General features: G+C 36.5%; 5 protein-coding genes and 1 non-coding gene across 9 annotated transcripts in view; 3 read left to right on the top strand and 3 right to left on the bottom strand.

The window, feature by feature from the left end:
- LOC111470885 (ubiquitin-conjugating enzyme E2 32) overlaps positions 1-2,318 on the top strand; it is a 5,137-nt gene extending 2,819 nt beyond the window's left edge. Inside the window, exons 2-5 of the mRNA XM_023116539.1 lie at positions 554-685; positions 783-867; positions 1,324-1,487; positions 1,599-2,318. Of these exons, the coding sequence (XP_022972307.1) occupies positions 554-685; positions 783-867; positions 1,324-1,487; positions 1,599-2,012 (795 nt within the window). The 3' untranslated portion in view covers positions 2,013-2,318. The remainder of the gene's footprint in view (positions 1-553; positions 686-782; positions 868-1,323; positions 1,488-1,598) is intronic.
- A 1,128-nt stretch (positions 2,319-3,446) lies between these two features.
- LOC111470825 (universal stress protein PHOS32) lies at positions 3,447-5,786 on the bottom strand. The gene is made up of 4 exons (XM_023116466.1): positions 5,471-5,786; positions 5,103-5,212; positions 4,889-5,007; positions 3,447-3,785 (listed from the first exon to the last, which is right to left on the bottom strand). The coding sequence occupies exons 1-4, from the start codon at positions 5,646-5,648 to the stop codon at positions 3,698-3,700; spliced, it is 495 nt and encodes a 164-aa protein (XP_022972234.1). The 5' UTR covers positions 5,649-5,786; the 3' UTR covers positions 3,447-3,697.
- Positions 5,787-6,840: 1,054 nt separating this feature from the next.
- On the bottom strand, positions 6,841-15,181 carry LOC111470879. 3 transcript variants are annotated; one of them, XM_023116530.1, is made up of 15 exons: positions 14,769-15,181; positions 13,358-13,544; positions 12,970-13,042; positions 11,427-11,565; positions 11,218-11,327; positions 10,911-11,051; positions 10,689-10,830; positions 10,442-10,582; positions 9,739-9,899; positions 9,509-9,580; positions 9,192-9,330; positions 8,076-8,166; positions 7,892-8,008; positions 7,766-7,824; positions 6,841-7,295 (listed from the first exon to the last, which is right to left on the bottom strand). In XM_023116530.1, the coding sequence occupies exons 1-15, from the start codon at positions 15,063-15,065 to the stop codon at positions 7,140-7,142; spliced, it is 2,025 nt and encodes a 674-aa protein (XP_022972298.1). In that variant the 5' UTR covers positions 15,066-15,181; the 3' UTR covers positions 6,841-7,139. The 3 variants fall into 3 exon arrangements, with proteins under 3 accessions (XP_022972298.1, XP_022972300.1, XP_022972299.1); XM_023116532.1 differs by having other exon boundaries at positions 7,892-8,068; positions 8,136-8,166; XM_023116531.1 differs by having other exon boundaries at positions 7,766-7,832; positions 7,900-8,068; positions 8,136-8,166.
- Positions 15,182-15,731: 550 nt separating this feature from the next.
- Positions 15,732-15,835, top strand: LOC111470907. Its single transcript, XR_002715137.1, has one exon. It is a non-coding gene; the product is annotated as a U6 spliceosomal RNA (small nuclear RNA).
- Positions 15,836-16,166: 331 nt separating this feature from the next.
- On the bottom strand, positions 16,167-21,477 carry LOC111470795 (protein high chlorophyll fluorescent 107-like). 2 transcript variants are annotated; one of them, XM_023116417.1, is made up of 9 exons: positions 20,888-21,477; positions 20,564-20,707; positions 19,108-19,334; positions 18,962-19,040; positions 18,723-18,782; positions 18,377-18,622; positions 18,157-18,267; positions 16,835-17,011; positions 16,167-16,757 (listed from the first exon to the last, which is right to left on the bottom strand). In XM_023116417.1, exons 1-9 carry the CDS (start codon positions 21,374-21,376, stop codon positions 16,383-16,385), a joined length of 1,908 nt encoding a protein of 635 aa, XP_022972185.1. In that variant the 5' UTR covers positions 21,377-21,477; the 3' UTR covers positions 16,167-16,382. The 2 variants fall into 2 exon arrangements, with proteins under 2 accessions (XP_022972185.1, XP_022972184.1); XM_023116416.1 differs by having other exon boundaries at positions 18,962-19,021; positions 19,089-19,334; positions 20,888-21,476.
- A 1,191-nt stretch (positions 21,478-22,668) lies between these two features.
- Positions 22,669-23,396, top strand: LOC111470681 (dirigent protein 11-like). Its single transcript, XM_023116255.1, has one exon. The coding sequence runs from the start codon at positions 22,789-22,791 to the stop codon at positions 23,392-23,394; it is 606 nt and encodes a 201-aa protein (XP_022972023.1). The 5' UTR covers positions 22,669-22,788; the 3' UTR covers positions 23,395-23,396.
- Positions 23,397-23,828: the final 432 nt, after the last annotated feature.

Below are 23,828 nucleotides of genomic sequence, written 5' to 3'. Positions count from 1 at the left end.
TTCTGTTTACATTTTAATGGTTTTTCGTATTTTTGTTGAATGAATTGATTCACTATGATTGTTTCCGACTATTCGAATGGTCTGATGCGCGTGTTCTTGTGGTTGAATTTAAGTATTAATTTGACGTTATTTTATAGTTCAAATCTGCTGGTGTCTGCCGTTGCTTGCATATGAATTTCTAGGGTTCTAAGGATGAAAATGGAAATATTAACGAGTTTTTGTGCATTTCATTCCAGTTTTGAATGTTCGGAAATTTTTGGACAGCTGAAAAGTGAAAAATTGGGGCAGTAATTTGTTTTTTAAACCCTTGCTCTCTCTAGTTATGTTAATAATTGCGTAGGTATCTCGACTGGGTCCAGAATTTGCATATGTCGTCATGCATCATATGGTATTCTCATAATTGTATCGACATAATTGCATCTGGAAAAAGGAAAAAAAAATGAACACCAGTTCTGGTATTATCTGCATAATTTTATTTTCTTAATTACTTTAGAATTTAAGGCTTCTGTCGAACATCTTTCTGTTGATTCTAAGGCTAATGTTGGTTTTTCAGGATAATATATTTGAATGGCAATTCGCCATCCGCGGACCTGGTGATAGTGAATTTGAGGGTGGGATATACCATGGACGTATCCAATTGCCATCTGAATATCCATTCAAGCCACCTTCGTTCATGTTGTTAACCGTAAGCTAGCAATCTCTTTTCCTCTACTTATTTCCCTTTTTGTTGATTCTCTTCTGTTGTGTTGATGGGCTGATCAATGTCAATTCCTTTCTTTCAGCCCAATGGGCGTTTTGAAACCCAAACAAAGATTTGCTTAAGCATATCGAACCATCATCCCGAGCATTGGCAACCGTCATGGAGTGGTGAGTTCTTTGTATTCTTTATGCATATCGAACCATCATCCCGAGCATTGGCAACCGTCATGGAGTGGTGAGTTCTTTGTATTCTTTATCCAGCTTGTCTTATTACGTTGTTCCGAGTATGTAACAACCAAAATCCACGATATTGTCCTCTTTGAGCCTCTCAAAGTTTTAAAATCCTTTGATAGGGAGGTTTCCAGATCCTTGTGCATGTTTCATTTTCCTCTCCAACCCATGTGGGATCTCACATCGTATATGATTGCTAACTTAAACATAACTCAACTGATTTAGGCCTAAGATTTTCGACTGAAAAGAACATAGTTTGAATTCTCACTCACACATCAACAAGGATGGCCATTGTCTGGTTTCTACTTAAGTTGCTTTAGGTTCCACTTCCACATTCTCTGATCCTTCTTGTTCTTTTCCTCCCTTCCCTTTTTGTTGATTGCTGCTTGTCAGTACGCACTGCCTTGGTTGCATTAATTGCTTTCATGCCCACAAACCCAAATGGCGCTCTTGGTTCCCTGGACTACAAGAAGGAAGAAAGACGGGTATTGGCCATCAAATCTCGAGAAGCAGCCCCCAAATCTAGTACTCCTGAACGTCAAAAGCTAATTGATGAGGTATTTCCATGTTCTGTTGATATTTCATAAGCTGTTGAATAGTATATTGAATTTCGCACGTGTGATGGATGCGATAATATTGTTCATTCATGAGCTTCTTAATCATCACAGATTCATGAATATTTGCTGAGTAAGGTGCCGCCTGCCCCGCAACTGAGTTCTCCAGATGACTCCAAGGAGAAACCCGCTAACAAAGAGGCTGATGTTGAGGTAACTTCTGAAGCCACTGAGCCTGCAGCTACTGGGGAAGAGCAACAGAATCCACCCGTAAGCGACAGGATCGTCGAGGAAGCCATACCAGAGGAGACATCTATAAATGCCAATCTCCAACAAGAAGCAGCAAGAGAGGCGCCATCTGGTCGCCCTGCCCTGCAGTTGAGAACGGAGACGAGAGTCAATAAACCTGCCGATGACCGGTTGTTCACATGGGCTGCAGTGGGGCTCACTCTTGCAATTGTAGTTCTACTGCTGAAGAAGTTCATTAAAGCAAGCGCTCATGGATCAGTGTTCATGGATGAATCTTAAGATCACAGATATGTCCGCCGCTGCTTCTAGACAGCAGACACAAGGGTCCTTCTTATGTGTATTATCATTAGAGTCTTTAGCGTAAATTTGAATTTGGTTATCATTCGACTACGAAAAGGCAATCCTATGTGTTGTGATCCTGCCGCCCTCTTCCATTATTTGTAGCTAAAATAGTAACATATGCAAAAAAAAAAAAGAAAAAAAAATGCTTGGCTTAAGCAGTGTGCCTAAGAACCCTTTAAATATCTTGGCCGTCTATTTTATGTACATGGTGTTACCATATAATTACAATTGGTTTTGAGAACATGATGAAGTGTTCTTTTCTTCCTTTTGGAAGATAATAGTTAGTAGTGCTGTGTTCTCAATTTTTCACCATTAGAGAACTGAGAAAATAATACACATAATTTTCTTTTCTTTTCTTTTTTTTAATTTTCAAAAAAAAAACAATTTATTGTATTTATAAGCTTTACTTTTCTGCTTAATTTTCTTAAAAAGACAAAAAAATATATATATATATAGAAAGAAAATGACGTAGGGGCTGAGAATTGTGTTAGTGATTTTAGGGACAATTTTGGTATTTCACAAGCTCTACCTTTATTTCTTTGCTGGACAAAATGATTTTTATCAGTTTAATTNTAAAAGAGTTATTTGCAAAAAAAAAAAAAAAAAAAAAAAAAAAAAAAGTTTCTTATTTTGGAATTAAAAATTAAGATTATTATATTATCACCAAAATAAGACTAATATATGTTTCACCTCATAAATTTGGAAGTTTTTTTCTTAAAATTTTATAATTTAATCTCGATTTCTAATTCTTCTCATTTTTTTAAAATATTAATTTATTAAATAGTTATTAATTTTTTAAGAATATTAATTTCTTAAAATTTTCTAATTCTTCTCATTTTTTTTTTAAATATTAATTTATTAAATAGTTATTAATTTTTTAAGAATATTAATTTATTAAATAGTTATTAATTTTAAAAGGTAATTACATGACACAATCTATTCATTAATATACTTATATAGGTGCTAAGAATATTAATAAAATTCGAGTTCCTTTTATTATCATACTGTTTTCTCCTTAGTTCTTATTCCAAGAATCTAATCTTTGATCACTTCTAATTTTTCTAGAGGTGTATTTAGGACAGACCTTCTTAGTAGAAATTTAAATTTTCTTTTTTTAAATGTTATTTGAACCCGCTATTCAGTGGTTAGTTTGTACATCAATCGAATATTAATTTGTGCCAACTCGATATCTTAAAATTTACGAGACTTACACATAGGAGGATAGAAATTACGACGCTTGTTTTCAAGTCTTGTCAAGATCATGTGGCATGCAAAATGTTTTAAGAATAGTTTTAGATGATTAATAAAAGCAAAGATCATCCCATGATTAACAAGTCATATACAAACAACAAACAACAAACAAACCATGAAGAAAGAAAAAAAAATATATTGTTATTGAACAGAAAATTGTTTTCAAGAACACTCCCAAACCAGTCTCTAAATCATTATTCATCCTATTACAAACACCCCATGAAGAGGTTCCCATTATTTGACAAACATTTTAATGAACAAAACAGAAACTAAGGCCATCAACATACACATTTCCAATTCACAAAACAAACACATAATCAGAAAATTTGAACGAGGAAATGGAGATTCAAGAGTGTTGTGGGATGGAGCAATCAGTTCTCGTTATCTATTTTCTTCACTACAGTCACTGGGCAGGCACCATTGTTCACCACATAGTTGCTTACGCTCCCCAATATGGCCCTGTCAAAATTGCATACACAAATCTCGTCAAATTCAAACATCGACACAGTCGAACCCACCCGGTTGCAACTTCGAGGTACTTGGAATACCCCCGTTTCTCGACCACTCACTAAACCCACTTATAATTGTCTTCCTTCAACCTTTCCCACTCCCTCTATTCATAACCAAATACCATAATAAACTTTCTAATTATATCTAGATTGACTTAAAATCGTGTTCGGCCCACAAGTACCCACATTATTCAACACCGAAGTTGATGTTGGTATAATGTATTTAATATTCTAATGTAGATGGTTCTTTTCCTTTCAAACTTCCCCGAAAGTTTTTAAAATGCGTATACCGGGAAAGGTTTCCACACCCTTTATAAAACATGTTTCGTTCCCTTCTCCAACCGAGGTGGGATCTCACAACCCACCCTCTTCGGGGCAAGCGTCCTCGCTGGCACTCATTTCCCTCTCCAATCGATGTGGGATCTCACACAAACAACCAAATAAATCCAAAATAAGTAACCACTAAACTAACATTAACAGTAATCTCTAAACTACCAGTAATTAAACTAGACTAATTATCTAACATTTAATCTTACATCATCAGTTATCAAAACATATTTATAATGTATCTCGCACCTATGATTAACAGCCGACCACGGTTGGAATAGTCATCTACATTCAATCTATCTCGTATAAGCTCAAGGGAGCAGACAACTACTTTTCATAACCCAAAAATCTGTAATTTTTAGCAATCAGAATTTCACTTCTATTCATAACATTATAATTATCTTTCCTCTCCAAAAATGGATAAAGCAAGATGCCCATCGGCCTAAGTAAAAGCAAGTATAATAAGAGAAGATCCAAGAACCATTTGATATGTTCGATCCAAAACAGTTTCTGCAAATTGTTCTATAGAGCCAATCTTATAGTTTATAATACTCATCTAATTTCTTAAGAAACACGGTCATTTCGAACACACTGCCATTTTCTAAGAAAGAACAGCTTCCATGATTGTAAAAACCAATTCATCCACAACAATGGAAAAAAGCCAATCATTTCTTGTAAAATCAACCAAAAGCTGATTTAAACAACAAAAAGAGAATTCGCTCTAACCTCTTAATCTTGCCAAGACCTCTGTTTCCGATCACAAGACAGCTAATAGGAATATGATCAATCGCTTCACAAATCTTCTCACGAGCATCTCCCCAATAAATCTTAAGCAACACAGTGATCTGCTCTCATTACCGAAAAAATTCAAATCATCGCGATGAATTCCATAAACACCACAAAAAAACGGTAAACAAAAACACAAAGATAAAACAATCACCTCCTTCTGCGCCGCCGCAGTCGTCACAATGTCAATAGTTTCAGCATCAGGCTTAATCCCGTACTTCTTCAAGGTGTGAGGATCGGCAAACTCAACCATAGGAATAAGCGCTGCAAAACAGAAAACATACCGCCAATCCATCAAGAACATAAAACCAAACCGAAAACGAATTCGACACCGAGTTTGTTCAAACAGTGAACAGAGCAACAACATCAGCAACCACGAAAAAGGTTTGCGGTGCGGTCGAAAAAGTGCATGCGTAATCTCCGGCGATAGAATAAGCGATGAAAGAATATCTTACGAGATCCGGTGGTTCGCCAGAGCTGCATCTCGCCGTCTATAGAATAAGCGATGAAAGAATATCTTACGAGATCCGGTGGTTCGCCAGAGCTGCATCTCGCCGTCTTCATAATCACCGTCAGGACGAACAGTGATGAGAATCAAAAAATCGCCCTTGCGGATAATGTTATCGATAGCCCATTTGAGAGCTTTTCTGCTGCAGGAGGAGAAATCCACCGCCACTCCGACTCTCCGTTCACCGTCCATTTTCTGGTGTTCTCTTACTTTCCGTGGAACTGTGAATGAGAATGAATGTTGGGAGAGCTTATTCTATCAGAGGAATTGGAAGAAGGGGCGCAACGCAATTTCAGGGGCAAAGACCCCACGAGAGGAAATAATTATTGAATGGGAGTGAAGATTGGTATCTAGGATGTATTATCCTCTGCGGACTGGCGTAGGGAAAGATTGTGTTCGCCAAGACACTTGCCTTTTAAAAACGTGTTTATAAATGATTGATTTAAGATGAAAATTTGATGATATTTAATTAATTAAAATGTCCGTGTCTTTATTGAGTTTAATGTCACGATCATTTTTATCTAAGATGAGTTGTCTGTGGTTGCATATCGAATGTCTCAATCATATTTATTTATTCAGAATGATATGATTAATTGTCAATTCTTCCTACTATTAAGATATTAAATTGTCATCCCTAACAAATTTAATAGATTTGAAATATAATTTTAAATAAAAAAAATAACAAAATCATTAATAAGATATTTGAAATCATTTAAAAAGTATTTCATAAAATTGAGAAAATAAAATATTGTTTAAAATACATGCTATTATGATTTGACGGAGGGGACCGGGGAGAGAAATGATGAATTAACGAGAAAGGAACGATCTTGATAATCGAAATCAACGGTGGATGATTGGGGGGGAAATTTAAAGCTGTGGGCTGCGGTGTAGTGGATTATTATCTCCCTCAATATTGTACATAAATGGGTGGTGACAAGGAAGGGGGATGACCTTGGCTCATCTTGTTCAGCCCAGTGAGTGGACTTTTAATAAAGTTATTTTTTGTATTATTTTTCTATTTATATCTTATTCCAATTTATAAATTTTGATTATCTATTATATTGCTAGCATTTGATAATCTATTTAAGTATTTAATTATTGCATAAATTTAAACATGACGTAATAAATAAATATAAAAATAACATTTTGGCTTCTATATGTTTGACTTTGCTTTTATATATTTAATGATTCTATAGTCGATCTCCCTCTCAAATATGAAAATTTTCTCGTTTCAAATTGACTATAGAGTTAATTCTTAAGATTTATCATAATAAAGCAATTAAAATTGGACGTTTGAAAATACATAAATTAAAATAAAATGAGTATAAAGTACCTAAATCAATCCAATATTTTAACTTTAAACAAACCGGGGCAATTTAGACGGATAAATAGTCGTTTATTAATATTAAAAACTCAATCATTACAAATACAAAACAAAGTATATAGTAGCCTAAGAGATCAAAACATTGCCAAATTCAAAATAGTGAGACTAGATATGTGGTACCTTTATGATAATATGGACTCCTCACTTGGCTTCTTGTTGGTGAACTCGAACTGAATTGACTATTTTTTTGAGTTCAACATGTCTACGAAAGGTTATTCAAACCTCTAGATGATGAAATCTAACACATTGAAATGAACTCGACCTTATGCAACAGCCACTGTTAGAAAGATGATGTGATATCATTCACACTTCAGTGCACGAGTAATCTCCCACGAAAGTGGATCATTAACAGAATAGACATTATTTCCACATTTGCTAGTTTGCCTCCTGCAATTCACTATTGCAACCACAAAACTTTCGTTCTCGAGTGATGATGGATACATTACTTGTTCTTCCTACAAAGTTAGAACCAACTCTTAGGAACACTGGCAGTGGATGAATCTAACTAAACATAAGAATTCAGATTAAATAATGATTTTCATGATCAGGTCATCATGTATGCATGATAATAATTTGAAACATATGATCATTACTCTTCAATCGAATTAATATACCACCTTTCGGAAAGAAAAAAAAACTCAAATCTAAAGAATAAATAGCATGATCCTAAGTTGAAGTCAAAGAATATCGTTGTGATAAAGGTCAGAATGTCATTATCATGTGGCATAGAGCATGTCGTTGTGATAAAGGTGAGAATGTCATTATCATGTGGCATGAGCGGCCGTAAGCATCTTTTTTGGCAGCTTTAGAGAAGTATACTAGCAACTTATTCTTTGTTATTAAACAAAAGCTATTTTCACCTGTACTGGTTGTTTTGAAGCATAAGCTTTTTTCTTTAAAGCATTATTTTAAGTTCAGTCTTTACCTCCGGTAGTTCACAGAATTCATCAGGAGATATTTGCAACAACTCTGCAGCAGTTTGACCTGTACACCAAGCAAAGATTTTTGCAGTATCATCTGCAAGGGTGATTTTCAGCTGCAGCAGTTTGACCTGTACACCAAGCAAAGATTTTTGCAGTATCATCTGCAAGGGTGATTTTCAGGTCGAATGTACGAACCAGCTCGGACTTGCATTCACTACGACAGAAGCAGCACTCAATTCTGCCGGGTGTCTCCTCAACAAAATGACCACAATTTGCATGCAAAAATTTCGTACTAACATGACAATGTGCCGGGTGTCTCCTCAACAAAATGACCACAATTTGCATGCAAAAATTTCGTACTAACATGACAATGTGAAACTTGGTCAAGCCGAGCTCGACAGACCTGTCAAGGAGATTTGGAGAAACAAAATAAAAATCACAGCTGATAGAGGTGAGATATTAGAAAAACGAGGGAAGAAAATTCCAAACTTTGAATATATTTTTCGAGATTCAATTTTGGAAGCATAGCTGTGAGGCTAGGTGCGAACAAAATACAAAAATTTCACTAATCACTCTACAAAGATTGCAAAAAGAGAAACCTCATTGATCATTCAGCTCCCTCTCCTAAGGTTTGTTGCTTATGTATTATGTTATAAGAATGAGGAACTCCTAATTGGCTGATCCTAAGCAACAGAGGTATGGAGTTTATTTTGCAGGAGATTTGCTTCACTTGTTCTCCAAGGATATAGATGAATGGCTCCGAGAAATCCTTTCAGCCCGGTAGCTTATTGAGACAGCTACGGTTTTATGGAAATGTACGATTAGAGCTCCCTTGCGGTCCTGATGGATGGATAAAAATCCAAACCTTTAACGTTGAAGAGAAATATATATATATATGTTGTGTTCTTGAATTATTTATGACAAACTGAAATGCCCCATTCAAAAGAGAAATATATATATATATGTTGTGTTCTTGAATTATTTATGACAAACTGAAATGCCCCATTCAAGATATTTGTTATCAGTCTTCTTGATTAAATTCAATATCTGGGCACCTATTTTTTGTGTGTAGAGGTTCTTCAACAAGGACCTTTCTCCCTCTTCCCTCAGCCTCTAGGTTATCTCTTCCANGGATGGATAAAAATCCAAACCTTTAACGTTGAAGAGAAATATATATATATATGTTGTGTTCTTGAATTATTTATGACAAACTGAAATGCCCCATTCAAGATATTTGTTATCAGTCTTCTTGATTAAATTCAATATCTGGGCACCTATTTTTTGTGTGTGTAGAGGTTCTTCAACAAGGACCTTTCTCCCTCTTCCCTCAGCCTCTAGGTTATCTCTTCCATTTTCTTACAGAAAGTTTCTTATCAAACATAACATAATATAGTCCGAAAAAAGGAGAAGGAAAAGAAAAAACTTTACCTTTGTACCATGAGAGTTGCTGGTAAGATCAGAAAGTCGTGAAATTTTATGAAGACAAGATGAGGTTAACAATGCTGGCAAGCAGCTAAGGTTGACAAACGAAGCTCCAACATGATTCTCAATCCATAAAGCCTCCAAGCTTCAAAAGAAAAGAAATCAAATCAAATTAGAAATGCCATGAATAAATCACCAAAATTTTTATAAGGAGAGAAACCTCAAATTGAAGGCAAATTATTTATGTCTGGAAACATTTCAAATGATCCAATACTTCCAATTTATTTACTAGATAACTGGGTAAAGAGTTTGAATTAGCTCACTTATTCTTCTTTATGGTGCATGTCAGGCCACTGATATATACTGTATGTCCAACGCCTACCCTTCCCAGCGACCTTTTACAAGAAGGGGAAGAAAGAAAAGAAAAATGAAAGAGAAACTCAGAAAATGAGTAGAAGTATGAGATGAGAAGTTTTTGTTATTTGAAGAGCCATGCAAAATCCAGACTCATAAAACTCAGAAATTAGAAGTTAGGCAACGAAAATGTCCATACCAAGATCTCACGAAGTGCAACTTTGCCGAAATTTGTCCAGTGTTATCTTCAATTCTCATAGAGAAAACAGCTTCTGTGGTATTTCTTTCATTTACTATATCTATAACGATCCCATATAAGCTAATGCCAGTCATCTTGTCTTGAAGGTCGACCACAAAAGACTGTAAACTTCACAAATAGCATGAAAAATTAAGATTCATCTCCGTAAAGTTAATAAGACAGACTTCAGAATGAAAGGAAATTTTTTAAAGAATCATAATTCAAGTAATTGCAATTAGTTGTTTGGCAAACAAAGAAAAAATAAATGCTTGGTGATATGGGATCTGAACATTAATACTGTAGCAATTCGACCTGTCATCTATAATATGTCAAGTGAATTTCTTAGAATTTTAACATCAGAATTGTGTAAGGCATAAATTGGCTTTTACCTTTTGCATCTTGTAAAATCAGATAATTATGAACTTTATACTACAGAAGGATTACAAAAAACTGACAGGAGCTAAATGCGTGGACCATTCTGAATCAATTTATGATATAACCAGAGTCAGGTATAAATTCCACAGGTGTATGAAACTGTACATGGAATAATGGGGTTGCAAGAGACATTATAAATGTCAATTGTCCGTTGTAACTACTACTTATTAAAGAAAAAGAACACAAATGCCATCCATACATTAAGATTATGATTAGAAGTTAAACTCACCCGAAAAGGATAATTACCAAAATCAATTGTCCCATGTGAATCGCACGGCAAGGAAACTTGAGAAACACGGGGATCCTGAGTAGGATATGATGTACCAAGCGTCCTTGAAGCTTGGTTTATATTCTGTGTTAAAACACATACCTGTGTAGTAAAATATTTATATATTAATGAGATTCAAGAAATAGAAAGTGTTTTTAAGTTTGTGTGTGTGCGTGCAGTGTAGAAAAGGTGGGAATCTACAACACACTTGCTCCTCGTGCTGAATGCAAGGCACCAAATATAACTGTGTTGCACTACCATATTCAAGACAAAGCTCATCACTTGATCCAATGCCATTCTCGTTTACAGTAGCAATATATGGTCTATCAAGGGCAAGCAAGCTACCAACACTGTTGAAATGGGAACTGTTATGTTGATATAATCATATAAGAATATTCCTGAATAACTAATATAAACTTAAAAGACTCACCTTAAAAGATTGGCTAGTATCACCTGTTCACCCCATAAGAGAAACTTTAGCTTGAAACCATCATTATCAAGAAGAAGAATTTGTATCATCTGTAAGCCGTTAGTTTTCTCATGAATTTCTTTTGGACCAATAGACTCAATCCTGAAAATATTGAATATAAGACGACCATTATTTAGTTCATTATTGGATAAATCCATCCTCTGTGAAAACTGATTTATTTGGTCAATTCAGCCTCTAGCTCATTGCAGGTTAAGAAACCAGTTTAGATGGAGATGGATAAAACTGGAGAAAAAGTTGTATATCTTGCCTTGCATATAATGAATATGTAGTCCCTTTATCGACGGCATCAAGAGAAACAGAAGAAAAGGAATCGGAACAAAATTGAGCTCCTAGAAGTATTACATCATCATCCTCTTCCTACAATAAATAGAAGATAGTAACTGTGCATATGCAAAAAAAAAAAAAAAAAAAAATTATAATATTGATTTTGGTAGCTAGAAAAACCATTTTGACAACCTCATCTAACAATATGATAAGGTATTCAGTTGGTAGAAGTCGTGGATGACCAGATCCGCCACTGGCAGCACGAAGATAGCATCCAGTTAAAAATATTTGCCTCCCTTTTTTCAAAATTCCACCCACTAAGTCATAGAATCTGCCATCAAAGATTCGTGTTTTACTTGTTCTTCCATGAAATATGAAGATAGCAAGTTCTGTGCAGTTGTAGAGTCGTAACAAAACCTCAAATCAAGATGAAAATATGGAAATGAAAGTCGATATTTAGGGATAAAAACTAAAAAAAAAAATTAAAATTAAAAAAAAAAAATGAAGTGATTCGGGCATGCTTTAATGTCAATATGCAAAAAAAAAAAATTAAAATTAAAAAAAAAAAATGAAGTGATTCGGGCATGCTTTAATGTCAATATGCAATACAAAATCAAGCATTCATATCCAGCAACTGTATCATTGGATTCACAACCTTAGTTAAATAAGGATTTGTTCTATGAGTTGTACAACTGTATCCTTGAGTTCTAAAAAACTTACTATTCAAACCAATCAATCAATTTTTATTCAATGTACCAATTGTTGAGTGTGGTCCATTGATCCTTCAAATGTACCAATAGACGAGTTAATCTCTCTCCTTTCTTTGATCCAATCAATCAATTTCTATTCAAATGTACCAATTCATGAGTGTGATCTATTGGTCTACCGATCCTTCAAGTATCTGCAATAGCTTGTCTTGGTACATTCAGTTGGTTTCATCTCCTTCTGTGCTTTCTATTTCTCTAAACTATGGAAGCTAAGAATTCCAAAAAAAGAAAAAGATAAATTATTGGTTTGTGGCTCAGGAGAGAATCAACATCTTATACCTCAGCATGAAAGCCTCCCCTCTTGTCCTTGGTTGGAATTGGCATGTCGGGTACAAGTGCAATGCAAAAGATCTTAATCGCTTACTGTGACTATACCCACCTGCTTTTGAGTCGTGGGTTGTATGTAGCAGACATCTGATATTTTTGTTATTCACAGGTCACGCATTCAATGGACGATGAGGTCATTTTGAATTCTTTGTTCAAGGAGAAAGGTAATTTGCTATGGCAAGCTAATTTTGTTCATCATTTATGGCATATTTGGGTGGAAAGAAACCAATAACTTTCATGGGGTTAGATAACTTGTAGGAGGAGAGGTGGGGTTTTGTGCATGTTAACGTTTTTTTTTTTTTTTGGTTCATACTACAGTTTTTTTCTTTCTTTCTTTCTTTTTTTTTTTTTTTTTTTGTGCAATTACCCTTTTTATCAACAGCAGCTGAGGGTTCTCTTTAATAAACATTTTCTTGTGTTCCTCACTTTTAGCTGGCCTTCATTTTTCTTTGATGGATTTTTTGTGTTCATTTTTCAAATGCAAGCTGGTTTATTCAAACTAATGTGGCACAAAACGAGTGCAGTGCAGTAATACCACTGAAAGGATCTTCTAATTAAGCAAACAAATGGCCATTCAGAATACATTCATTCCAAATGGTTTTTATTGCATGATAAATAGATCTGAAGGGTAGCAGTATTACCTACAATGGAGATAGAGATCAATCGTATTAGAGCTCCAAAAATCCCCCAAAGTAAGCATGTGTATATTTGTACCTTAAGAAAATCATGTTGATAAAAGATTCAGAACCTTGTTTGTGTAATGACATCTAAACAGTCGAACTAAGGAAACAACACCTGAACTTAAGTAGTTCCAAAATTAAAAAATGAAACAAATGAAGGTGTTCCCGAAGAAAGAGATATATCTTATTGAGTAAATTAACTAGTATGAATATGTGTGTTTCAGTTTCAGAAACCCTTTCCTCAAGCTACAAATATATTAGCTTTTTAGTCATGTATAATTGATTTGGAAGTGCAACAAGAACATTGCTAAAATTACAATCATCAGCTTAAAATGGGAGATAGAAGTACCTGGAAGAATAAATTCTTCAACAATAACTGCTTCCAAAACGCTGCTTAAAGATAGGAAATTCTTCTCATATATGGAGTCAATAGTAACTGTTTTCGGGAGCTTCTTTCTTCTATTCTTCTTCTTCAACTGATTAATACATTCAGGTATTTTCTTGGGAGCCCCAATTCTGTGTTGCTCAGACCAGGCCTTCAAAACAAAAATCACTACCCAAGTAACTGTCTTGTAGAATAGAACTGTGAAAGGTTAATTTATATCATCTTAGTTGGTAACAAGAAGTGAAACCGGTATTTTTTTTTTTTTTTTAAGAAACATCAGAAGTGAAACCAATCATTGTTTATATAAACCATTTAGTTACTGTTCTTTTTCAGACTTACTCAAGTTGCACAATATCTATCAACTACTGTACTTTGTCTTCTCCATCTAAATCAGGCACAACCTTTGACCCCTTACCATAAGGGTTAGGTGTAGTTGTTCAAGGGTATAGATAACTTTGCCTGGTTTTACCAATCATTCAGCTTATTAACTCTTTCCGAGATGCCACGTTATGCACCAAGTTTTACCTCAACTAAACCACTTTTATTCTGTAACATCTCTTATCAGAATTTCACGGGTTATACCCACTCCCACCACAAGGAAACCTCATGAATCAGGTTACATCGGTGTAAACAATTTTTTATGCTTTGGAAAAAATGTATTCTTCCTAAGCTAACGAGTTACAATTTAGGGGCACTTGACAGGAGGGATAAGGAAGTCCAGAATGCATTTTCCCCCTAGAGAAAAAACGTATGCCTTCATCACCCGCGGATTTCTTGTTTCCAATCTAGACTATGAAGCTTGGGACGGAACCAAACATTTCTCACTTGGATAATTGCGTAATTGACTGTTGAAATAGCCTTTCAGCTGATGACATACTGAATTGAAAAGAACATTGGGAGGACACTAAAAAGCTGTGTGGGGTAAGGGTGCAATCTAGATCACTCGAGGTTGGCCCACATGGTGATGCCTAATACTTCAGAAAGCCAATAGAACCACAATTGGATCAAGAAATCTTAAGGAGAGATCGACTTCAAAAACCTAGAAGCAAGCCATGAACATCGAGTATTCATCCCTCATTTAGAGCATGGGCTCTTCTTCTCCCCGCTACGAATGAATTGTTAATAAGTGGGTGTATAAAATAAAAAGGAACTCGGGTGGCCTACTGCTACAAATTCAAACTAGTAACCAAGAACTTCCATTAAACTCGTGGAATCTTTAGTCTAATTGTGTAACATTCAACATTCCAGGTAGTCCTCACTTTGCAGTTACCTTAGATAGGAAATTCAGGCAATTAATAACACTTCTTCATTTGATTGCTCAAAGTTTCCCTACAAACGAAATAATTAACCTTAATGAAGTTTGAATTCACAGTACCTGCGAGAGCTCGGATAGCAAAATCGCAGGGGTAACAGAACTGGAGTAGGCGATACAAGTTCTGAGGACCCGAGAGGCGATCCAACTCCAACCCGGCGTATAGGTCTTCGTTCCTTTAACATTAGGATCGAAGTCTTCTTCGTCCTCAAATGCTAGCACAGACCTCGCGTAATCGATAAATTTAAGAAACGGATCATCATCTTCTTCTTCCTGAAGCCGCCGGCGATCGTTCAACTCCATGGCCGACTTTCCACCGGCCTCGTACGATTTGAAATATCGATCCCGAGAAGAAGACATTCTTGAGTATCATCGACTTCGAGTCAAGCTCACGTCCAGATTAAGCCATTTCTGCGCCCTATATTTGAGGTTCATTTTCAGCGGGAAGATGATTGCCAAATGTGCGCGGTTTTCCAATGCTTACACAGTGACGTCATTTTTTTTAATAAGAAACTCAATTTTTTAAATAGATTGGTTATTTAATTTTTTTAAATAAAATATTAATGTTACAAAACATATATTCATTTATTTTTCAAACGGTTTATAACTTAAATATGTTTATATAATTGGAGCGCAAGAATCCAAACTCACTCCGAGTAAATATAAAGAATGTTTCATTTTTCTTTTCAACGGTGGGCTTGTACAATTTTCCTTCCAGCTATAAAGAATGTTTTATTTTCCTCTCTAAATATTGTTGTCTTTTACTTTTTACTTATGGTTGTCTTTGGCTTTTTCCTTTTCGCTATATAAAGAATGTTTCATTTTCCTCTCTAATGGGCTTGTACAATTTTCCTTCCAACTATAAAGAATGTTTTATTTTCCTCTCCAAATATTGTTTTCTTTTACTTTTTCCTTATGGTTCTCTTTGGCCTTTTCTTCTTTCATTTTACTCTTTAATGGGCTTGTACAATCCACCCCAATCCACCCCTTTTGAGTCACAGCACCCTCTTAGGCACTTATCTCACTATTCGCTCCCTTATAGGATATCTGAAAAAATTGGAACGATACAAAAAAGATTAGCACGGCCCCTATGCAAGGATGACACACACAAGAAATGGTATCCTAGTCGTACCGGGTAGAGTACTAACAAAAACGTTGGGCCACTAAAGGGGTGGAATATAAAATCTCATATCAGTTGGAGAATGAAATGAAACCTTATTTGTAATAGTGTAAAACCTTTTCTTAGTAGACGCATTTTTAAACCTTGAGAAGAAGCTCGAAATGAAAAACCCAAAAAAAACATATGGATGGTATGAAAAAAAAAAATAGGTTGAATCTTGAAAAAATTCATGAAGCTACCTAATAATTTTTCATTTATTTAAAATTAACTAAACTAAAATAAGTGATAACTCAATCCAAACCACGTTGGATCTGTGTCCTCAAACCATTAAGAAGCACTAGAGAGATCAGACTCAGAGAACCTCAAGAATTATAAACTTACGAAGTTATTTACATTATGGCTTCTTTTAGACATGTAGAACTCCATCAAAGAAGTGTTTTCTTCCTTGATCCTTGCAGCTATAATAATAACTTTATGAACGAGGGAAGCTTAGACTTACAAAACATTTGTTCCATTAAGAACCTTGTTTTCTCTGGAATGAACTATAAGATCGATCCTCAAGTAGATGAAGATGCTGTTCTTTGGCTCTGTGAAACAGCCATTTCTGGTCTGTTTTCTGATCTCATTTGACTTCTTTGATACTTAAATCTTTTGGGTCGAGTTGTTTCGAGTTGAATTTCGAGTTTCGACGTGTCTATCGACAACTTTTTCATCATAAAGGCATCCAAATCAAACCCAGTTTCACTGTCAGCCACACTAGAGGAGGCACCCGAGTCGTCTAAAGAGCTGTTTCTAGCGCCTCCATCTGCTACTCTTGACATGGCGAAGGGGTCTTGCTCCAGCTTCAACAGCCTCTTTATGCTATCAAGTGCTGGGTCAATAACGTCTAAGATCCCCATAACCCACGAAGCATCATCCACAACTTCTGTTCTCTGTTGCAACACTGCCTTCATTTACTTAACAGTGGTTCAGAAAAACTAACTCAAATTTCAAAAAACAAGGTTCTGACCTGCTGGAAGTATAGATTTCGAATTTCCTCCGCTCGGATTGCGTTCCCTTGATCATCTTCCAGTGCTGCCCAGGTCATCCATGTTACATAACTCTGAGAGTTTATGCTTAGAGAGGATCTATATAATCTTCTAGCTGCTGATAGGTTGCCTGCTCTCTGTTCTAGAACACCCCAAGCCTGTATTAAAGCAATCAAAGTAAGTAATATTTCGATTCCAAGCAGAAATTAAAGGTTCTCGAACTTAGATAACAAAATTAGAACATGACTCCAACAAGTATTCCTATCATTTTCAACTTCCTCCTACCAATCATCCATCTTGCAATGTTTGTAACCGTGTAACAGCCCAAGTTTACCGCTCAACTTCCTCCTACCAATCATCCATCTTGCAATGTTTGTAACCGTGTAACAGCCCAAGTTTACCGCTAGTCCATTTTGGCTCGTTACATATCCCCGTCAACCTTACAGTTTTAAAGCGTGTTTGTTAGGAAATGATTTCCACACCCTTATAAGGAATGCTTCGTTCCCCTCTCCAACCGATGTGGGATCTCACAATCCACCCTCCTTGGGGGTCCAGTGTCCTTGTTGGCACACTGTTCATTGAACAGGCTCTGATACCATTTGTAACAATCCAAACTCACCGCTAACAGATATTGTCCACTTTGGCATGTTGCGTATCACCGTTAGCCTTACGGTTTTAAAACACGTGTCTCACAATTCACTCCCCTTGGGGGCCTAGCGTCCTCGTTGACACACCACCCAAAGAGGACAACATCTGCTAGTGGTAGGCTTGCACTGTTACAAATGGTATCAGAGCCAAGTTCCAAGCGGTATGCTAATGAGGTTGCTAGGTCCCTAAGGAAGGTTACAAATGGTATCAGAGCCAAGTTCCAAGCGGTATGCTAATGAGGTTGCTAGGTCCCTAAGGAAGGTGAGTTGTGAGATCTCACATTAGTTGGAGAGAGGAACATAGCATTCTTTATAAGATTGTGGAAACCTCTCCCTAACATGCGCGTTTTAAAACCTTGAGACTGACAGCGATACGTAACGGGTCAAAGCAGACAATATCTACTATTGGTGGACATGAACTATTATAAATGGTATCAGAGCCAGTCACTGAATGATGCGAGGCACTGATTGAAGTAGGACTAGATCCTCTCCATAGTAGATGCATTTTAAAAACCTTGAGGGAAAGCTTGAAAGAGAAAGCCCAAAAAGAACAATATTGGCTAGCAGTGGGTTTGGAGCCGTTGCAGTGCGACGCCCAGGCTAACCATCAAAATTTTGAAACCAAATTTATAATTCAACAACGAGCATTTGTCTACCTGAAGGCATCGAGCTGCACTCTCACTAGCTGAGTCAATTAACAATGCTCTTTGATACAGCTCCCTTGCCTTCCCTATGTTACCTTCTTTCCATTCCATCCATCCCCAAGCCTGCATAAGCCATGGTTTAAGTTTTGTCAAGGAAAATGGAACCTCAACAAAAGATCTGATCAGATTTTGAGTGGAAAATCCTTCTACAAGGGAATGGATATTAACATACAATCCACACTGGTTGGTGCTTGGGGTCCAGTTCAGATGCTCTCCTAAACAAAACTCGAGCCATGCTTGCAGAGGAGTTCTTATACTCCAATAAACCAAGAGACTGAAGAAGAACAGGGTCTCTTGGATTTAGGACATGGCCTATCTTTAAAAGTTTCCTTCCCTTCTCGATATTTCCTATATTAGCTTCAAAGAGTCCCCATATGTGCCACGCAAATCTGTTCTTGGGGCTCGCCTGGATGGCTTTCTAGGTAACAAAGAAACAAACGAACTTGTTAATGAGGGAAATGAAAGGATCTACTAAGAACTCATCAACAGTTAAACAAGAGAAGGGAAATCAAAATCACCTCAAATAGTTGTCTAGCAAGAAGGTTGTTCTCCCGCTGCATCTCCAGCTGCGCCCATGCCTGCCATACCATGATCATGTCCAAATTACTGAGGGGATTTGGGAGATGAAAGTAATGATCAAATTTCAAAACAGAATCAGGGCAATGGACAATGGGATGTAAAAGAACTGAGATGAAAGTAATGATCAAATTTCAAAACAGAATCAGGGCAATGGACAATGGGATGTAAAAGAACTCACAAGCCAACTAGCACAGCTTTTGGGGTTGCACTTGGTAGCCTGCTTAAACAAATAACGTGCCTGCTCGTAGCGATTCGATTTGGCTTCGAGCAGGGCGAGTGTTTGATAGATATACTCATTCCCACGCCTGCTCGTAGCGATTCGATTTGGCTTCGAGCAGGGCGAGTGTTTGATAGATATACTCATTCCCACCACAGTATTTGAGGCCTTTGGCTAGTAGATTCCTGGCCTTCTTGAGGTTCCCCTGCTTTAGCTCTAGCACAGCCCAGCCATGCCATGCGGCAATGTGCTTCTTGTTGGCTACTGTGGCTGCATCAAAGAGCTCTCTTGCTTTCCTGATATTCCCCATCCTGCTCTCCAGAACAGCCCAGCACTATATCAAGTGTGCAATTAGTGGCTAAAATTTGAGACGATGAAACATAAACCTGTTTCCAAATATTTCATGATAGCCCAATTCAGCTTGTTTTTTTTGGTCTATCAAGGGGTGTAAGCGGGTCGGTTTCAGTTGGTTTCTTTGACCAAAACTGCTTTTTTTTTTGGTCTATCAAGGGGTGTAAGCGGGTCGGTTTCAGTTGGTTTCTTTGACCAAAACTGCTTATGAATTGGTGTATCAGTTTTACACAAAAAGATCTTTTTTTTCACACTCCACTCTACTCGTCTTCAAGAAAGCTATACTGAGACAACAAGGGTAAAAGATCTTTTTTTTCACACTCCACTCTACTCGTCTTCAAGAAAGCTATACTGAGACAACAAGGGTTTTGAGACCCTAAGTTTAGCATATAATGGGTGGAAGATTGTTGAGAGGGAGTTCTACATTGGCTAATTAAGAGGACGATCAATGGATTTATAAGTAAGAAATACATCTCCATTAGCATGAAATCTCTTGCTAATTAAGAGGACGATCAATGGATTTATAAGTAAGAAATACATCTCCATTAGCATGAAATCTCTTGGGGACACTAAAAGCACATTCATGAGAGCGTATGCTCAAAGTGGACAATATCATACCATTGTGGAAGTCCGTCACTAAAAGCACATTCATGAGAGCGTATGCTCAAAGTGGACAATATCATACCATTGTGGAAGTCCGTGATTCCTAGTTGTGCCCTTAACTCAACATGTCAATAGAATCCTCAAATGTCGAACAAAGGGTGTACTTTGTTCGAGCAGAGATAGGAGTTAAGCCTCAATTAAGAGGAGGTTGTTCAAGGGCTTTATAGGTCTCAAGGGAGGCTCTATGGTGTATTTTGTTTGAGGAGGATTATTGGGAGGGAGTCCCACATTGGCTAATCAAGAAGACGATCTTGGATTTATAAGTAAGAAATACATCTCCATTGGTATGATGCCTTTTGGGGGAAACCAAAAGTAAAACTACGAGAGTTTATATACTCAAAATGGATAATATCATATATAATTGTGTGATTTCTATAACCTTGAATCAACAGCTTTGGAACCTGTATGTACAAACTATTACTACCATCAGGAAAAACTAGAGAGATAACGAATCAACAGCTTTGGAACCTGTATGTACAAACTATTACTACCATCAGGAAAAACTAGAGAGATAACTTTGGGCTCATAAAAGGCAGGATTCAAACTGACCTGCCAAATGTAGGAGTTCTCGCCTTGGGTGGCTTGGCAGCCTCTCTCATACACATTTCTGGCGTCGGCGGCTTTCATTTGCTTGCTCAACATCTTCCCCAATGCTACGTATGCCCGCCCATCCTCCGGCCATTTATCTATACACTTTCCCAACCAAATCACGCGCTAAATTCAGCCCCAATATTTGATTATAAAAAAAAAATGCTTCTAAATAGTTGAAAGTACTTTTTGAATTTCATATATAATAGAACCAAAAACTAACTTTGTGAAGTTACGAAGGATTAAAATTAATAAAGGAATCCTAAATTTCTGAGAGAAAAATACCTTCTGAAGGACTTGCCGTGCTTCATCATACAGAAAATTCCTCGCCATCATCTTCGCTTTGTACAACGCCAAATCCAAATTGATAATCAGCGGCCTTTCTAGGGCACTCGAATCCACCCGATTCTCCGGTTCAAATATCGGCATCTTCTTCGCAATCTCTGCTAGCCCTAGTTCTATCACCGAAGAACTCCTCTCATCTTCCGCCTCCTCGCCGTCGCCGGAATCTTCACCGGTAAACTCCATTACCGGCCGCCGAACTCTAAGAACCTCCTCCGACGCCTCTCTTTTCTCGCCGTCCAACGTAATATCGGAGGAGAGAACCGCCGTCGAGGACTCCCTCGAAGAACAGCAAACGGAGAAGGAGCTCGGAGCGAAATGGAGAGGTATAATCAAATTTTTGCATCTGTATTTCGAGAGATTGTTCGGATTTTGAGATGAAGAGAACAGATTGAAGCTTGCGGTTGAAGGAGATGAAGAGAAGACTTGCATTTTTTTTCCTTTTTTTTCTCTGAAATTTTTTTAACGGATTCAGCTGCGTGATTTTGCTTTCGTAGGTGCTCTGGAGAAGAAGAAGAGCGATAGGAAATTACGTTTCTGCCCTTCAGGTAGTGCCGTCTGTACGGCTTTCTAAAGTGGAAGACTTGAAAGGGTATCTTCGGGATTCTGGTGGCTAAAATGTGACTGGTGTGAGTTTGTCCACGTGGCAGTTAGTGGAGTGGCTGTGCACTTTAATCCTTTGAGGTAGATTTTATACCACGTGGAGGAATTTTGTTGGTTGATTTTGTGGATATCTGATATTCTGCAGATAAATATCCAATACCGAGTTGGGAGCGATTCTTCGAAAAAGCTGGCACTGAGTCACTATCGAGTCAATGAAATTCTTGCATACGTGGCATTGTCTCCTTATCTTATTACCTTTCCTTTTTTAAATCCAAACTAAAATTTTAAAATTAAGACCAATTTCGTAACTATTTAAGTTTTTATTTTTAAAAATTTTGTTAACTTTTCTTGTCGTTTCTCCATAATATATATATATTTTTATTTATTTTTAAAATAATTGAACTCTTAATTAAAGTCTAAAAATAAAAATAAAAAACAAGTTTTTGATTTTTTTTAGTTGTCAAATTTTAGATTAAATTTTAAAATATATATATATAAATAATAGATAATAGAATAATTGAAGAAATTCATAGAAATAGTATTTATAAACTTAATTAAAAAAAATTAAAAACAAAAATGGTTATAATAAAACCTATAAAAAATAATTTCTCGAAAAACACTTACTTGTTAAAGAAATACATCTCTCCACTCCAATGTTGTATGATTTTGTCCACTTTAAACATAAACTCTAGTGTTTTTTCTTTGGGATTACCCAGAAAGCCTCACACCAATATGATATTTCTTGATTATAAATCAGCGTGACACCAATGGAGATGGTATTCCTTCGTTATAAGTCCATGATCATTCTTTAAATTAGCACATTAGCTGCCGATGTGGTACTTTCATCCAACACCTCCCATCGAACAAGGTACGCCTCCCCTTAATCGAACCAAGCTCTTTTATTTCTACTAAATTGACGTTTTTTTTTCAGGTTGAACCAAGCTCGGATCAAGAAAAAAAAATTCGCTCTGTCTCTATCAAATCGATGCTTTTTAAAGTCAAACCAACCGAGGTCATATAAGCTTAGCAAATCTCTCATTTTGTCATTTAATTTGTATTATTTTAGAGAGAGAGAGGGAGAGGAGAGACAAAAGGTGACAAAACAAAAAACGCCAAAAAGTAAAGCCAAATTATGCACTTAAACAATTGAAAACAGAGCACTTGAAAGCAAACAGAGTTTCCAAAGCATCAAAATGGTTAAACCAGAGGAATATTCACCAAAAAAGAGAACAAACAATTGAATGATAAACAAACAAACAAACAAACCTTCCATCTTCAATTTCAGATCGATCAAATCAATGGCGATTTCAAATCTCCTCACCTTCACAAACTCCCTCCTCCTCGCGGTCCTCGCGATCCTCTGCTCCAATGGCTTCCCGAACCTCTTCAAGCCCCAATCGAACCGGACGAACATCGTAATCTACGTCCACGACTACTTCACCGGAGAAGACGCATCGGCGATCACAGTCGGCGGCAGAAAAGGATCGGAATCGAGCGTTCTGGAGTTCGGAACCCTAATCGTGGTCGACGATCCGGTGACGGAAGGGCCGAGGATCGAGTCGAGAGAGATCGGAAGGGCACAAGGTATGTACATTAACTCTCAATCGGACGGGAAAGGACTGTATATGGTGTTCTCGGTGATTTTCACCGGCGGCGAGTTCAGAGGGAGTAGTTTGGAGATTCAGGGCTCGGATTTGTTCACGTTGAAGGAAAGGGAATTTGGAGTGGTTTCTGGAACCGGTTTTTTCCGGTTCGTTAAGGGGTTTGGGATTATGAAAACCGAGAATATGGATTTGGTTCATTTGAGAGCTGTTATTAAGCTCAATATTACAGTAAAGCATTATTGACTTGAGTTATCTTCGTGTCTCTTTCTTTTCCTTGAATTTTATTAAAAAAATTATTTTAATCTTTCGAGTTTGGATAATTATCTTAATGGTTCATAAGCTAAGTTGATATGAATCAAGTGACATCAATCCTACCATATGCTTAAATGAAGATGTTAATAAAATATTGTTAAAATTATCAAAAGATATTTCAATTCATATCACATCAAAGAATGAAATTTCATATTATAAATTTTGGTGAATTACAATTTAGAGTAATTATATTTTATTAATATTTTAAGACTTTTTATTTATTTTATATTATAATTACTGCTCTTGAAATTTTAATAGTTTCATTTCTTAGGCTATATAAAACCATGTGTGTTGTATTTGTAAGTAACTTGTAAAATAGAGTAAAAAGAATATTTGTGATTTTCTGTTTTGCAATTTTATGTAGT

This window comes from Cucurbita maxima, unplaced genomic scaffold (assembly GCF_002738345.1).
Source record: "Cucurbita maxima cultivar Rimu unplaced genomic scaffold, Cmax_1.0 Cma_Scf00047, whole genome shotgun sequence".
Lineage (NCBI taxonomy): Eukaryota > Viridiplantae > Streptophyta > Magnoliopsida > Cucurbitales > Cucurbitaceae > Cucurbita > Cucurbita maxima.
Note: the sequence above shows the minus strand (reverse complement) of the source record. Positions and strands in the feature narration are given on the sequence as shown.